The sequence below is a fragment of the Amphiprion ocellaris genome, chromosome 14 (genome assembly GCF_022539595.1).
Source record: "Amphiprion ocellaris isolate individual 3 ecotype Okinawa chromosome 14, ASM2253959v1, whole genome shotgun sequence".
NCBI classification, from domain to species: Eukaryota; Metazoa; Chordata; class Actinopteri; family Pomacentridae; genus Amphiprion; species Amphiprion ocellaris.
The window spans coordinates 30,379,776-30,397,076 of record NC_072779.1 but is presented as its reverse complement, the minus strand read 5'-3'; the positions used below and the strand labels follow the sequence as shown (position 1 = coordinate 30,397,076).

The following is a 17,301-nucleotide window of genomic DNA, read 5'->3' as shown; positions in this document are numbered from 1 at the left end:
CACTGTTCTCATCACATGGGAGGAAGAATCTCAGCAATTCTACTGCAAAGAATTAATTGGCGACCCTGATTCACCTAGGGAGGCATGTCTGAGCGTCCCTCCCAGTTCTTCGCCTGGTTTGCCCTTTCATTGGCCCACACGTTGCTAAAAATGCAACGACAACCACATCGGGCATCAGCGAGAGAGAAGCCGGCATTAAATTCCAATTTTTCTTGCTTTCCGCTTCTTGGCCACCTTGAAATTTAATTATTGTAATGTATTGTCCTAAGTGCTCTCCAAGGCCGGGCCATAAAAGGCAGCCAATTCCTCTGCCGGCGAAGCTCTCAGAGGACTACTGGAGCTATTTCAAGCCATTTGATTCTGTTTCATGGGAAAAACTTTCTAAATGTCCTCTATTACTCTAGAAATGAATGAAACGCATAAACTATGGATAGAGAGAGTCGGACAATCAAGGTCTCTTTGCATTATTCTCGGTCCTTTTCGAACTGAGAGCCTTAGGTGTCTGAAGGATCATCGTAAACTATTTCTGCCACTGTGATCCACTTACTTTTACTGTTTAAATGTGCAACTCAATAAGGTGTTTTTGGATTGGAATATTATGCAGCAGCATGCAGATTTCTGTTGCTAATAGCAAAGCGAGTAAATGATGATCTGAGCTGAAGGGTCGCAAAGTTAAATAATTCACATTTCTATTATGTTTCGAGAAAGATTACCAATTTATTTCCATTTTTTACAGCTTCAACATAACAATAAAGGAAATATGTGGGCACCCTGCATGGTCAGTACTGAGTAACACCCCCTTTGGCAAAGATCACAGCTTGTAAACGCTTATTTTTGTAGCGGAGAAGAGGCTTTCACTGCTCACGCTTTCTGCACAAAAAGGCTTCCACACTGTCAGTGCTATCAAAAATCTCAAAAAGGAAGGTGAAAAATACAGCGTGAAGTTGTGTGAAAAGGTATGTTAAGAATAAAATGAGTTATTTTAAGATCTCCCTCTTTATAGATGTTTAATCTTGCAGAAGACATGAACCTAATATGTTGTACCAAAGTAAAGCTAAATACACTTAAAATATTGTGGACTAGCGGCTTAAAAACAAATCAGCTCACAAAATCTAATTTATTTTTAGATAGTTGAGAATACTTACACATAATATTGAAAAGCTACAGGAGTGCTGCATTAATTAACATTTGAACAATGAACCTGAACTTTTACACTGACCGGACGTCATTAAGCGTCTCAGGAGACTAGGTCATGGTGACCTTTGCACTGTTCTCGGTTACACAAACTTTGGAAAACACGCATCTGCAACAATGAAAGTCTAAACACTGCAAACTTTGAATTGATCATTTGAACTTTCTGTTCAGTAAAATCTAAAAAAATCAAGTGCATATCATTAAATGAAACAAGCTTACAGGAAAAAAGTACAAATAACTCAGCATTAAACGGTTACAAATTAAGTTAAATGTGCTGTTTAATTAAAGTAAGGCTGCTGTTTTGAAGATTGTTCCTCTTTGTAGGTCCATGCACATATTTTTGGTGATGTTAGTGATAATAATATTCATGATCCTGTTGTAGAAGACAGCCTCCTTTCTTCTTCAGCTCTTTTACAAATGCTGTTGTGTTTGTTTCCAGATTAAGTCCGTCCTACCCTCTACCAGTAAAACATTCTCTGTTCCACAACCACGATCAATCCACCTCTTTGCTTAAGAGTTGGAGAGGTGTTTTTTTTTTTAAATTCTGCACCTTTTTTCTCCAAACACAGCTTTGCTCACTGCAGCCAAAAAGCTTTTAGCTTCATCACACTGCAGGACTTTTTTCCAGAATGCATCAGACTTGTTTAGATGTTCACTTGACGCCGAATTTTGTGACGAAGATGTAGGAAAAGTTTTCTTTTGATTCCATGAAGGTCACATTTGTGCACATTCGAACACAGAACCACCACTTTGACTAGTCTGTAAAGTCTTCCTGAAGGTCTTTTGCAGTCAAACAGAGCTTCTGATTTGCTTTTCTCAATATAAACAGTCGTCTCAGAAAGTTTTCTCAGTCTTCCAGAACTCAACTTGACCCCCGCTGTTCCTGCCGTTTCTTAATCACGTAAGGAAACTGCTAACTGAAAATGCTTTGATATCTTCTTACATCCATCTCCTGCTTTGTGGCTATCAGTTATTTCATTAGACTTGTTAGGCAGCTGTGTAGAGGAGCCCAGAGCTGCTGATTGTGAGGAAAAGGTTGCATCATCTCGCCTTCGCTAACAAAAGTTATGAACGAGCCGTAGACCTAATAAGCCAATTAAGGTCTGAGATTTTGGGAAAAGTTATCCGAAAGATCAAATCTCTTGAGGTGACCAAACTACTGCATTATTCCTTATTCACTCTAACATTGCACAACACTAAAATAATGCATTATCTTACTGCTGAAAAGAACGTTTTATCTTGAACTTCATGCCTTCTGGAGATTAGTTCATCCACCACTCACTTAAATACACTCATAAAACAAAGGTGCTAACTGAAAATGTTTCTTCTTAGTGTTGACATCAGGAAATATTTCTGCAAACCTCTAAAGGTGCCTCAAAGAACCAAATAGAAAAGGTATTATAAATGATGCTCCAAAGAGCTTTTGCAAAAATAGATTCTTTGAGGAACTATTTTCAAGATGTGCAACCACCTGCTTCAGTGGAGAACTTTTTTCAATGGATTTTCAATCTTTCTTTCAAAATTAATGTTTGTTTTGAATCAAATTATTATGTGTAGGATAAAAAAAAACAAGCACACGAACACAGCTGGTTGCTTATTAACTTTCCTTTTTATGTCATTCAATTACAGACAATTAAAATATTAAAACACACCATCAGTCACAATTGGGGGGAAGATAGAGCCCTAAAACCCTAAATTACCTTCTTGATCTATACTAAAAATCTAAAATTTTAAATTTACAGGCACATTGACTTTAAAGCCTTTAAGATTTGCAGCATTTGTGTGTTTTCCATCACAATATATTTGAAATTTGAGGTTCTGGACAGATCACATATCATAAGATGCCAGTTTGGGATTTAGTAAATTGTGATGGACATTTCTCACTGTTTTCTGAAGTTTTATGGAACAAATGATTAACCAGTTAAGACTGAGTGTGAAAATAATATGCAGCTCTAACTTCATGCTATTACCTGCCACCACATAATTATAATAGAAATGAAGAACTACTAGTACTTAAAAGATAGAAAATATGAAGAATGTCTTTATTTAGGGGACTGTTCTTCATGTATTTTATACATATTGTTCTTTATGTATAAAGAACATAAAGAACAGTATGTATAAAATACATGAAGAACAGTCCCCTAAGTATAGACATTCTTCATGTATTTTATCTTCTAAGTATAAAATGAAGAACATTTAGCACGTAAAAGATAAAATACTTGCAGAATAGTCCCTTACATAAAGACGTTATTCATGTATTTTATCTTCTAAGTGCTAAATGAATAACATTTAGTACTTCAAATGTAGGGGGATTGTTCTTCATGTGAATATATTTTAAGTACTAAATGCTAATCATTTAATACTTAAAAGATAAAATACATGAATAACAGGCCCCTGCTTAAAGATGTTCTTCACCTGGTGCCTTTAAGAGCCTTCAGAAGAACCTTGTTTTTCTCTAATACAGATATTTGCACCACGCTGCTCCATCTACTGTACATTGCAAGTCAATAATATTTACACTACTTATACATATTTCATAATACAAGCTGTTTATGTTGGGCTTACATCCATACATATTCCTTGGAGCCATAAAGTGCAAACCAGAGAAAGTGTTGGTATCAAAGATGTGAATGCCTGGATTGCATTAATTCATAGAAACATATTCAATGTATTATTTAAATCATCCATATCAAGGCCTGTCTCTGTGCCGTCGTACTGAGACGACAGCCTCCTGCCGCTGCAATGTTGCCACATTTGATTAATTTCCTGCTAAACCTGAACCAAAGAGGTTTTTGTGTTTTTCTCTGACTGAAGCTAAACCCAGAAAACTACTGGACAGTTTCAGGAACAAAATCTTCCCACTTTGTCGGCTGTCCTAATGGCTGGTTTGCTGATGTTTAAGCAAGCTGTGAAAAAAGGGGGGACTGTCAAACGCAGCCTTGATTACATGAACACCGGTGTTGTGGTTTTAGTCCGCGGCAGATGAATGTTGTCAGGGAATCGGGCCACTTTATCTGGTCTCTCTATAGGGCGGCACACGCAGTGGTGAGGAGTAATAGAAAATGCCAAATGAGAAGATCACACAGGGCTAACACAAAGAGAGACGGACTCAGCATTGGAAGCACACACTGCTGCTGCATGCGTCTTATCAGCCTGTGCTGCAGAGCGAACCTGTGTTGCAGCCTTCAGGACAACACAGCCGTTCCTCCGCCACCCCGTCCTCCTCCTCCCATCTTGAAAGTGGTTAGCTGGTGTGCACATCAGAGGCCGGCCGTCTGTGTGCATGTCGAGGCTTGTACTGAGCCCGGCCGACTGCGGATGTTCACCAACGCTCTGGAGATTTAGGGATTGGAGCGAGTCCAGGACTTCAAAGGCTCAGTTGGGAACAGATATTCAAATCACGGTCAATGCCATGAAAGAATAGGATCTGTAGCATTGAAAAATTCTTTGGAGAGATTTGAGCATGAGGTGGACTCAGCTTGTTGACTTTTTTTTTAAAAAATGGTGATTATTGATGTACTTGAGGTAGGAATTGGATTGATAACACCATTACTGACTATCCCTCATGTGTTTCTTATCTTGAAACACTATTATAAACCCTGAAAGTTAATCTGTGCTGTGCCATCTATCACTGGTATATCCAGTAACAAAAAAAGAAAAACAAACCAAGCAAAGCAATTACATGACTGTCAGAAGTGGCTGCCAAACAAGAGGCACAAAAATAAAAGTAAAACATCCTAATTCAATTGATTAATCAACTACCATCAATATGTCAGTAGAGTTAAAAGTTAAAGAGTGAAACACTGTGATCTTACAGATTTTTCTTGAATTATTGCAGTCAAACACCAATAAATTGATTAAAAGTTCTACAGTGAAACATTCTTATTTTACAGCTTTTTTACAAAGTATTATGACCAAACACCTTTAATAAATTGATAGAGCTAAAAGTTCTGCAGTGAAACACTATTATTTCAGGAGATTGTTCCTGAATTAGTCCTTCAAACACCTATCTTACTCAATTTTCCCTGGATCATAACGATCAAACACCAACCGCAACCAAACACTGTTATTTTAGGGGAAGTATTAATCAACCACCTTCAATATGTTGGTAGAGCTGAAAGTTCTGGAGTGAAACACTGTTATTGTACAGATTTTCTTGACTTATTGCAGTCAAACACCAATAAATTGAATTTAAAAGTTCTGCAGCAAAACATCCTTATTTTACAGATTTTTCATTCAGTATTGCAATCAAACACCTTCATGCAGTTTATGGATCTTAAAAAAATTACCGTGAAACACCATTATTTTACTTTTTTTTCCTGAACTATTGCAACAACCTTCACTAAATTGATAGACATAAAAGTTCTGCAACCAAACATTGTTATTTTACTAGATTTTTCATAGATCATAATGATAAAACACAGAGAAAGTGATAGACCAGAAAGTTCTGACATGAAACATTTTTCTTTCACTGATTTGGCCTAAATTATTGCAATTAGACACCTTCAGTTTAAGGTTAAAACATGCTCAAGATTGTTAAATAACCACGTATTCTTCCTGATCTAACAACTGATTGAATAAATATCTGAATCCGAATCTTTACTGGCCAGGTATGTGAACACCTGCAAGGAATCTGACCCTGATGTTTTCTTTGCTTTCGTAGTTTTTACACAAAATAAAACACATGCATTCAAAAAGCATTCAAATAATATTGTGATCAGAGTAGGTCATGCATTTTTTTTTTTTTTTTTGGGTTGGAAGTTTTTGGTCTTGAAGTTTAGTCTTGGAGTTCACAAATGTTTGAAACTAGTGCAGAAATGTGGAAACTAAACTGTGTTTCTCTGTTTTTTGTCTGACAGGAGGCCAGTTTGTCTCTCTGGATGCTTTTTAGTGACAACACAGCCGCCACTCTGACTTACTTTGATCCCAAAGACTACAACCTCAATGCCTCCACGCTGGATGACAAAGTTGTGTCAGTTTCCCAGGAGCCTCAGCAGCGCTGGCCTGTGCTGGTGGCAGAAGGGGAGGGATCTGGTGAGATGGTGCGTGTAGAGATGACCATCTGTGAGGCCTGCCAGAAGACCAAACGCAAGAGCGTCATCGCATCTGCTGCAGTTTATGTCAAGGTCCGCTTCGGCCCAGAGGAGGACTCCGAGGAAGAGGTGACCACGGAGGGCGAGATTGAACTGGTGCCCGTGACCAGGCGTCCAATCATTGATCCAAACATCAGTGGAAGAATTTATGAGACATCTAATGAGCAGCCGGCCAGCGTTCCCATTGATTACACCAATTTCCCCACCATGAGCAACGAGGAACGCCCGACTGACAGCGATGAAGAGGAGGAAGATGACTTTGTGCATTCACCTCGCAACATGACCGACCTTGAGATCGGCATGTACGCTCTGCTGGGAGTCTTCTGCTTGGCCATCTTAGTCTTTCTCATCAACTGCATCGTCTTCGTGCTCAAATACCGCCATAAGCGGATCCCGCCAGAGGGTCAGGCCAACATGGACCATTCCCACCACTGGGTATTCCTGGGAAACGGTCAGCCGCTGAGGGCCCAGTGCGATCTGTCACCGCAGCAGGTGGAAAGTCCCAGCAACCCTTTGGAGGGCGTACAGACTTGTTGCCATGGGGACCACCACAGCAGCGGCAGCTCCCAGACTAGCGTTCAAAGCCAGGTTCATGGGCGGGGCGACGGCAGCTCCGGAGGATCCACGAAGGAGAACGGCGAGGACGCCAGTTCACCCACCTCAAAGCGCAAGAGAGTCAAGTTTACCACCTTCACCACCCTTCCAACGGAGGAGCTGCCCTATAACTCCATCCCCATAGCAGACGAGGAGGACATTCAGTGGGTGTGCCAGGATATGGGCTTTCAAGACCCAGAGGAACTGCACGATTACATGCGCAGAATAAAAGAAATAGCCTGAGATGCAGTGTGGAGCACCTCTCTCAGCTTTCTAAACGTAAAAAAGTACAAAATAAAAAAAAGAAATGTTCCTTTCTATTTTTCTCTTTTTCACCTAAGTGAAAGATAATTTTTCACAGACTAAAAGGCCAACTGTTGTTTTGGTTAGGGTTTGTTCCATTTAGTTTGCACAGTGCTGTAATCTCATACACACTCACACAGAAGAGAATGCAAGGAAGCCAAAGACTTAACCAGAGAATCTCAGTCGCTGGAGGAATCTGTAAATCTTGGCTATAGCAAACGTGTTTCATTGGAAAGCTGAGCCATGGGCGGATGTGACTCTTGTTTTTCAGGATCTGATTCTAGAGAAAGCCTGACATGGACAGGAGTGCAGATGGTGTCTCGGTGGCTCATTGGGACTCTGCAGTACTGTACCTATTCCAAACAAAGAGGCCTTTGATGAACAAATAACTGTCAAAGACACTCAAGAAAGCTATGTTTAAAAAAAATCATTTTGTTTTTTGCCAAAGTAGGAAAAGTGTTCTTTTAATGGCGAAACCCTCTTCATTGTTGTTCTTGGTGCAGCACACTCCTGATTTGTACTCATGTTCATTCCTTACATTTTTCTACATTTCATAGGTAGTCAGAAGCAGTGCCCTACTACTAGTCCTCGTGGTCCTGAGCAAATCTAATGCCTTATAAAAATGGTCACAGTTCACTTCTTATATCAGCGCAGACACCCTGTTTTCTCACTATTGCTAGGGACGGCGTAGTAAAGAGCGATGATGTAAAATACTACGGCTGCTCTCGAGCATGAGGTATAAAAAGAAAAGAGCTTTTGCATTGTGAGGATCTCTAACAGTCTTTGCATGGACGGGGATCTTGAGACACAATCAGCAACGTTTTTGGTTTTTTTTCCCTCCAAATTTGTAAATGTTTATATTGTAATTATATAATCATTCATACACATTAACTAAACTAAATATGTTATCATGCATTACACGCATGCCATGCCAGGCCTACATACATGCAGACATTCCTCTCTAGTATATGTATATACCATACTGAGCTGGGACCACTTCCAGCACCGACACTCAACGAGTTACTTACTCCAAGGTAGAAGAGTGGGAAGCTGGTTGAGGTCTTGAAAATTTTATAGTCTTGTGGTGGGTAGAAGGTTCCCCTCGGTAATGTCATGACAGAACTGTAGATTTTTAACAAACTGGTATCACGTTTGACTGTTGAACCTGGGGATTTGCTATGCATCAGAACTGTAATAGATCTAATCTTTTAATGATTTATTTCCCTTCCCCAAGTTTCGCTGGCCTCCAGCCTTTGGGAAAATAAAATTAAAAAAAAAAAAAAAAAAAAAACTTGTAAAGTACTAGTTGGAAACATTCTCACTGAGCACAAGATCCTCGGCAGGAAATGTCATCCACCATTCAGAAAGGTTACTGAATATGTTATTGATTTTCCTCCATTATTTAAATCATGGCCATCCCATCTGTCACGCTGTTCTCCAATGCGCCGTGTTATGTATGTCATCCTTATTTTGTTTATCTGTTCCAGTGAACCGACATGTAGAGGTCGCAAATCTGCTTCAGCTGAACAATACGAACGGGGCCAGAGACTAGCAGCTCTTGTGGGGGGAATAAAACATAAAAGAAGCAGCTGTGAGAATGATTTGAGTGCGATTGTGAGAGTCTGTAAATGTATCTCAGGATGCTGATTGGCTTCATTGATGAATCAGGGTGGTTGCAATTAACGCAGCCAGCGATGTGATTGACGAGTTTTGTTATTCAGATGTGTCCTGAAGTGGTATTCCTGATACACTAGAGCAGAAAAAAATTAAAGAATTGGATATATAACATCGGTTTGGCATGCAGCTTCTCAAGACTGCGAGAGACTTCGACGAAAACATAGCGAGGCAGCCAGGCACCGTAACTGAGATCAGAGCTAATAGTGTTTTTAACTGTAGCTGCCCTGTTAGCGTAGCATATGTTTGTAGTACTAGAGTGGCTAACTAGAGACGACGTTTGAAGACTGATGTTATCCCAACTCTGATCTCACATAAAACAAGTTCTTTTTTAGGACTAATGAGACAACCATGAGTTTAAAGTTACTTTCCATGTTACTTTCCTTCATTTCTGTACTGTGCATCTAAGGGCTTGGACTTCTTTTTTTTTCTTTTATGTTAACTGACTGATTTTGGTGAACCTGTGAGCAAACAAGTTCTAGTGATAATGAGTGGGAGCTCTATTTGTTGTTGTTTTTTGGGGGTTTTTGCCATCCTACCTGCTTCTCAGCTCCTGAACTCTTGGTAAAGACCTGATCCAGAGCTGTTTTCATTGTGGCATCTCTGTTACACAAACAATTGTTTCATATTGGACAAAACGCAAAATTGAAAACATAAAAAGGTTGATCAAAAAGTTACAAGATTGTGCCTATAGAAATCAAAAACCATCCAGGAAAAGTAGTCTCCTGCACAGTGATGCATAGTGCTTCCTGGAAGTCTTGTTATGTATGCCTGTCAAGAACCATCTACAATGAGCACTGAATCTCTGAAGCTGTATCAAAATAGTAACTCAAATTTCATTTTGGGAAAGAGGAAGAAGCCATCTGGTGAGCAGAGCAAATGGGGAGCGATGATTTTTTTTTTTTGTTTTGGCTGAAAAACACATGCCATTGCACCACAGTTCAGGTAATTTGCGTCAAATGTTCTCAGACATCACGAGATGATGCAATAAAACTCGACAATCTGATTGTGGGAGACTAATTTACATTTCAAACCATGTGTATGATTGTATGGTTTTGTTTTATGTTTCCTCTCACGGTATTTGCCACAGACCCATCTTTCAGTACTAGTGATGATGTCAGCTACTGACTGATACAAAAAGTCACGTTTTCTTCTTTGCCCCAATTTGCAGTATACAGAGAAATCAGTAATGCACATTTACAAGTTGAAAGGAAACGCGTAACCCAGGTCCTGATGTTGATATTGCTGTTTTATGCCATCTCCTAACTCGTTCTGTTGCCCAGATGTGTCCACGATGCACCACTGAACAGTCTTGACACTTTTTGATCAACCCTTTTAGTTTATACATACTTGGAGGAATTGTTTAGTGAACTTCTTGTTCACTAAATTGATTATATATGACTGCTAAATGTGATCTAAAGTCAATGGTCATAGCAACATTGTCAATATTGGAGCAAAACCTATCAAAAAGTGGCCATGAGAAAACTTCCCATAGTAAACCACAGCTGTCAGTATTCTCTGTATTATAGCCCACAGTGGATAAATCTCAATCCTGGATTGGGACTTTAAGGATTTGGTTTACTGCATGCCCTCTCTCTGTTCCACGTGGCTGAAATGAAAAATGACCTGATTCTAGTGTTAAACGGTGTTCAGTCTGTGTTAGCAGCTGAAGAGAAGAGGAGATATTGTTTCTGACAGTCCAAGCCCGTCCTCCTTCAGCCACAGCGTCAACATGATTTGGATTTGAGAGAAATCACAGCCAGCTGCAAGCGTTTCGGTTTTAGCTTCACACGATGGTCTCTCAGGATGAATGTAGAATTCTTAACTAAACCTGGCTTTGTTGTGTTTAGTGTTGACGTGATCAGCCCAATCTGGTGACATTACAGATTAAGTATCTAATAGCAGCTTCATATGGTTTTTCCTGCTGATTTACTCACACAGTATGTAAATATGTTGTTATTTTTTGATCATTTTTATATCCGGCTTCCCCTCCTCAGTGCATCTGATGTCTTTTTTTGTAATGCTGCTTTGGTAACGTGCACATGTTGCTCATTTTGTATTTTCTTCAGGCTGCTAATAGAAACTTAGTCTTCTTACAACATGTAAATGAAGATCTTGAATTGTATCCCCACCCCACGCCCCACTCATGGTGAACTGTGCACAACGTGCACGGCTCAGTTGGCTGTGCCAAGTAACCACCACACTGACTATAATATTGTAATGTACAGAGCACTGTATTCTCTTGAAGACAAACCCTTGTATTTTCCCGTTATATGTAAACTACTAAAGAAAATGCAATACACAAAAGGCACAGTGTCATTTTTTTTCACTTTCCAGCGTTAACAAGAAAGAGATTATTCTTTATTAATGTTTCAAACATTTCTGTGATTTGGCACAACGTCGACTGTGTGTCAGCATGAATTATATCAGGGATTCAGGCCCAGTAGCTACATATATGAAGGAACACTCTGACCTTGAAGGGTTTTGGCTCATTGTGCTCTTAATGTCTCTCAAGAGGACTGGTACAGAAATCACATTAGCATGTTTGATCTATACAGTATATGGAAGAAACAGCTTTATATAGTTTGTGAAAAATGATGGTTCGCTTATATGTTCTTTTAACTTTCACTTATTCACTCACAAACATCAAACCTTTTTCACCACATGGGTTACTGTCGAATTCAAGGACAAGGAAAGGAGGAGCATGATCACATTGGTATTTTTTTATTTTAACGATGTAATATGAAGCCTCTGATCTGACACTTTAGCTCATGTGCAGGTGCTCTATACACCGATCAGCCACAACATTACAACCATCTGCCTAATATTAAGGAGGTATCGCTTATGCTGTCAGAACAGCTCTGACCTGTAAAGACATGAACGCCACAGACCTCTAAAGGTGTCCAGTGGTACCAAGATGTTAGCAGCAGATCCTTTAAGTTATGGAAGTTTCGACACGAGGGATCAATGGATTGGACTTGTTTGTGAGATCTTGGAATTTAGGACTGTGAAGGAAAAATTACTCTTTCCCCTTTTCTAAGGTATTTCCTTGCACCTGTTAGCTGACACCATCCCAAATTATCTTCCGACAGACAAATGCCGTAGGAGGAAAATATGTCAGGCCTCTCTGGTCTGGTCAACATTAGATATTATGTATTCTCATGTGACTAAGTAGACGAGTTGTCTCCATATTGGTCTGTAATCTAAATCTGACCTTCTCCCAACTACAATATCTACCCAAAGATCAGAGCGAATCCTCAGAACTGATGCTGGCGTTGCTTGCATGAACTGCTGCTCTGTTGGTGTCACTTCTCCTGATATCAGTAAACCTGACTCACAACCTAAGTCATCTGAGTCTCTCTGAGTCTGCCTCCTCATCCTCTCTCGACCTCGCTGAACTTCCACAACAGGGACCAAGTCAACACCTTGACCTCTTGAAGTAATGGCTTGAGGAAGCGTTATCCTCCACCAGCTTGCCTTCATTCCAGAGTGTATCCAGCTGCCGTCTCTTTTTACGGTAAAAGATTTGTACGTGATGTAAAACAAAGCGTGATACATCAGACTGGGCCACCATCCTTCATTGCTCCATGATGGACACAAGTCAGTCTGGTCCCTCTGACTGGTCTGCAGCTACTCAGCCTCATATATAAGTCTTGTTCCGTGGTGGCAGTCTACTTTTCGGGATTCTATCATCTTAGCCGGCATTCTAATTGCAGTGAAAGTGCAAAAAATAGGTTTAGCTCTCCATTAGTGTTGTGCATAAGTTCTTCTGCTGCTACTAAATTACAACCTTCTGGATTACAGAGTAAAGAACAGGTAAGAGCAGTACACTTCTATGTCTAACATTTGGGTAAAGCAAAATAGGAAAAATGGGTAACTTCAAATCAGTTGCAGCAATACAAACTGTTCATCTGAGAGGAATGATTCCGCACATCGGACTTGAACCAGTAGCACTAATATAACTTGAGAACTTAATGTGAATAAACTTAATTCTATTACTTGTCACCAACTGAAGGAATCCATTGAAGTTGGTCCAATAATACTCATTTTTTAAGCTTCAATGCTTTTTGTGCTTTGACACCTTTCTATCATAGCAACATCAAGGCTTTAGCTGTTTGGGCTTAATTTGTCTTTTCTATGGGATTTGAAAATAAAGACAAGTCTTTCGCCCCCATCGGTTCATTGGTTTTCCTTTCTTGACTCACTTTTGTTTCAGTGTTTTGGAGATGATCTGCTCCAGTCATCACAGTTTGACTCTTGTCTAAGTCATTCAGATACTTACGCTGCACATTTTGCCTGCTTCCAACAGTTCATCTTTAAGAACTGACCTGAACAAATCCCTCCCACTGACAGGTGCCATAGCAACAAGATCATCAACGTCATTCACTTCACCTATCAGTGGTTTTAATGTTGTGGCTGATTCCCTCACTGTGCAGAGTCTGTCAGATTTACTCGTAATTCCCTCAGAAGCATGAAGATCCTGCAGAGAGAAGAATATACGAACCTGCTGTAGTGTGTTTTTCCTCCTGTCCACACGATCCATACTTGGAGAGGTGTTTACTTGAAGTCTGTACTGTTTACTCCTTGAGTTCACTTCGTTTGGGCAGCTAAGATCAAAGCCTTTTGAACTCAGGTAAGACACTCAGGTCATTAGAGAGGAGCTAGAGAGTTTGTGGAGCTGGAGAGACAGATGCTGACATCTGATCGCTGTGAGCAAAGACCTGCACTCTGCTCTGCAGCTTGGATAGATCTTCAAAAACAACAATTATCAAATGGCAAGAATCACACATGCGGGTTAAATGTTAGCAGCTGCATCTGCTGTCGACCATCTAACTGTGTTTTCTGTAGCCCAGTGGATGTAATTACATGTATGAATAAAGAAAAAAACATGAATATTAGTGCATAAAAGTATGACAATCAAATGATTGAAGAACACAAGTCTTCACCGAGGATAAAATTCCACATCTTTAAAAGGCGAGGAAGTCTGTATTAATCTGATGTACGCGACACAAATGCTTATTGTCACATCACTGATATAGAAATTATGAAATGCCAAGTCTTATTCATCTTATTCTCAATTGCATTTGCACACAATTTGAGATTTATCAGCATAAAAACTCCCATAAAATGAATTAATATGACCTCTGACACAGTGTAAATACATTCTAATAATGAAAATAGACCCCATTCTGAAAGGTGCAGTGTCCTCAAAGTAAGCAATAAGCTTTAAGTGTACGTGTTAAATCATTGCTTCCTTCTGCAGCTTTTGTTTTTGGTTATTAAAAATAAATATGTAAATCTAAAAAGAATAGCGAGGACTACTCCTACTGCTTCCCACAGTCGCAGCTTATGCATCCTCCACATCTAATATGTCACAATGCAATTTTTTCTCTAAACCCTAAATAGCACCGATGGAACGGCTATAATTTACAGACACCAGAAGCTTCACATGAGATATTTCATATGCAACACAACAAATTATAAAGTAAATGTTTTTCACTAACGCAGATACAATCCAGTAATTGATTGCAAACCTAAATTGCATGACCTACATATGTGTAAATTAATCTTATAAAGGTCTGTTGATCAGTTCATCACTTTTTGCAAGGCTTTGTTTTGCCAGTGATAAAATAACTGTTCCTTCCATGCTTTTATTTTGAAGGAAATTTTTTGTAATGTTACGGGCTTATATTTTTGGCACCATTCCCGCTGCACAGGAAGTGTTTATCTAAGAAGCGGTTTCTTGACATGAGGAAGAAGCTGCCGAAAAGTCAGAGAATTCACGTAAAGATGGAAGGAAAACTCAGAAACACCCCCACAATTTAATCAATTGTTTCTTGTATCATTTCTGACCGATAAGTCCTGATAAGTGAGTAGTAGGATCGCAATCATGTGATAGTCATCAGGTAGCTAATGCTGGTGCCGGCCGCTATCTCACAATGGGAGATCCTTAACAAATCCGTGGATCCAGACTATAAACCACATCACTGCCAAAATCTAATCAGGTGGTCCTTGTGTCATTTCTGACCTTCCTGAAAGTTTCATCCAAATCCACTGGTCCGTTTTAGAGTAATGTTGCACATGGACAGACAGACAGATTCACAGACAAAAGTACGACAATCGTCATATAAGTCCGCTGCGTTCCTTGGCGGAGTAATAAGTGGATGCCCGACGTGGTCCTCAGTTATTTCTATATTACATAAAGTGAATATTTCTTCAGTAGTCAATGCCTTCTTTCCCTCTGTTAGAGTGAAAATCAAGTTTATTATCGCGTTAACATCCCATATGCTGTTTTTTATAGGCTGGAAGACACATCATAGGGAAAAATAAACATTCAGCACCTCGATTGAACATTTTCACAATAAAACTAAAGTGCACTGATGACAAAAATACATATTTAGACTATCAGAGTTTCAGACATGACAAACTAAAACAAAAAATATTCTTCTTTAGAATCACATGTGGCTGAATTACTCCAATATTTGTACTTCCTGTTGAGTAACATACAGCAATTTTACAGTCTTAGAGCAGAGTTGAAGGTGAGCTGGAGGACTTGAAGGAAGGGATTATTTACATGAAAAAAAACTTTTTGAGTTTTTTAGGTGTCAGCTGAGGAGAAACTTTAACAAGATGTCAGGAAACCACATACTCGCGCTAAAATAACGTATAATTTGTTTCTTTTTACGGTAAATGTGCGCTCTGCAGTAAATTTGGAGTCAATCTGACATCAACATTACTGTAGGAGATGCAAACATAAGAATTTAAATTGGATCATAGTTCCCAATAAATAAGATAGATAATATTCTTGTAATACGTTATTGATCCATGTAGCAGCTGCTGGATAAAAATGCAGAAAAGTAATAATCAAGATGATACAGAAGCAGAATAAAGATCAAAAATAAAGATAATAAAAGAAGACTATGTTTATCTCTCATGTGCACACATATGGCTCAGTGGCAGTAGTAACAGTGCTACATTACAGTGTTTATGTTTAGATTCAACAAGCCTGGCAGTAATCATATGTGAGTGTGGAGGATCAAACTGAACCCAATTGCCAAACTGATTTGGTGATTTGGTAGATTGGTAAGGGTGCAATCACTTTTTCCTTTATCCTTCAAAAAATGAATTGCCATCTAAAAAAATGCAATTTGTGTTTTCTTCGGTTATATTTGTCTCACATTAAAATTAGTTTGATGACAAATATGCAAAAATAGAAGTTTTCTGTAGGGGGGCAAATACTTTTGCAAAGTTTTAAAGAGTTATAAAGAAAACATCAGTGTTGCATTATGTTGTTGCATTTGAAGAACTTTGGGGAGAACAGTGGCAAGTGACAGCACACTCTTTAGGGAAGCACAGCACGGATTATTTTGCTCAGTTTGGCCACATTCGTATGTATTTTTTTTTTTAATCTAACTACAGAGAACATCAAGTCTCTTGTGTAGTGGAATTAACATGTGATGGCCAACTGGCAGCTGCACCCATAAAACACAATGCTTTGACAATGTAGATTCACTTGGCAACGTAAGAAAACTACTTCAACTTCTATATAAACAGACATGCCAGATTTATTTTCATGCAACAGTTTAAAATAAAACTGTAAACAAGCAGCACAATGGGCTTTATCTGCCTGTCAAAGCTCCATTATGACCAATGTTACGATTTTATTTTACAGCTTATATCAGCTGATACCAATCATGCATCTTTACTATCAACTGTTGTTCACTGAAAACTGGAAAAATCCTGCTACATGTATGTGACTCATTTTAAACCCAGTGAGAGTGGCAGACAGGAGATAAGGAAACGGGAAATTATTGATTTGATTGTGTGGTGCATTTGTGGTTTTTCTATTTTCATGGGATTTATCGACAATTGGAGGAATATGTAGTATTTCTAGTCTGTCATGTTGGTCACAGGACAGATATATTGTCCTGTCAAAATAATGTGACAAATAAATTTCAAATATTTGGACCAATTACAGGCACTTTACGGTTGCAAAAGTCTGTAAATGCAGATTTCAAAAGGTCAAGACTCACTACAGGCTTCTCTACTGGCATTTCTGTGGGATTTTTGGTGAATTTAAAACCTGAAATGATGCTAAAAGAAGAAATAAAGTGGCGAATAAGAGGATGGGGGTCCAACATCTTATTAAGACTCTTTAGGTAGATTTTTCCTTTAATTTTTCTATTGTCCGTGTTATTTTGTGGGATTTTGGTGAATTTAAAACCTAAAATGACAATAATCGGTGAAGTAAAGCAGTAAAACACGTGGTTTCCAAAAATCCTAATTAAGAAATGTTAGGCTTTTCCATTAACTTGTCACCTGTCTGTGAGTTTCTGTGATGGTTTTTGGTGAATTTAAAACATGAAATGATGTATAATAGTGAAAGTAAAGCAGTGAATCCAGAATATAGACACAGTCAAACATAATTTTTCTATTGCTGCAC

At 38.9% G+C, this 17,301-nt stretch overlaps 1 protein-coding gene across 3 annotated transcripts in view; it reads left to right on the top strand.

The window, feature by feature from the left end:
• tmem132e (transmembrane protein 132E) overlaps positions 1–11,165 on the top strand; it is a 578,927-nt gene extending 567,762 nt beyond the window's left edge. For all 3 annotated transcript variants that reach the window (XM_023274649.3, XM_055017538.1, XM_023274648.3), the window contains exon 9: positions 6,054–11,165. In XM_023274649.3, the coding sequence (XP_023130417.2) occupies positions 6,054–7,124 (1,071 nt within the window). In that variant the 3' untranslated portion in view covers positions 7,125–11,165. The remainder of the gene's footprint in view (positions 1–6,053) is intronic.
• Positions 11,166–17,301: the final 6,136 nt, after the last annotated feature.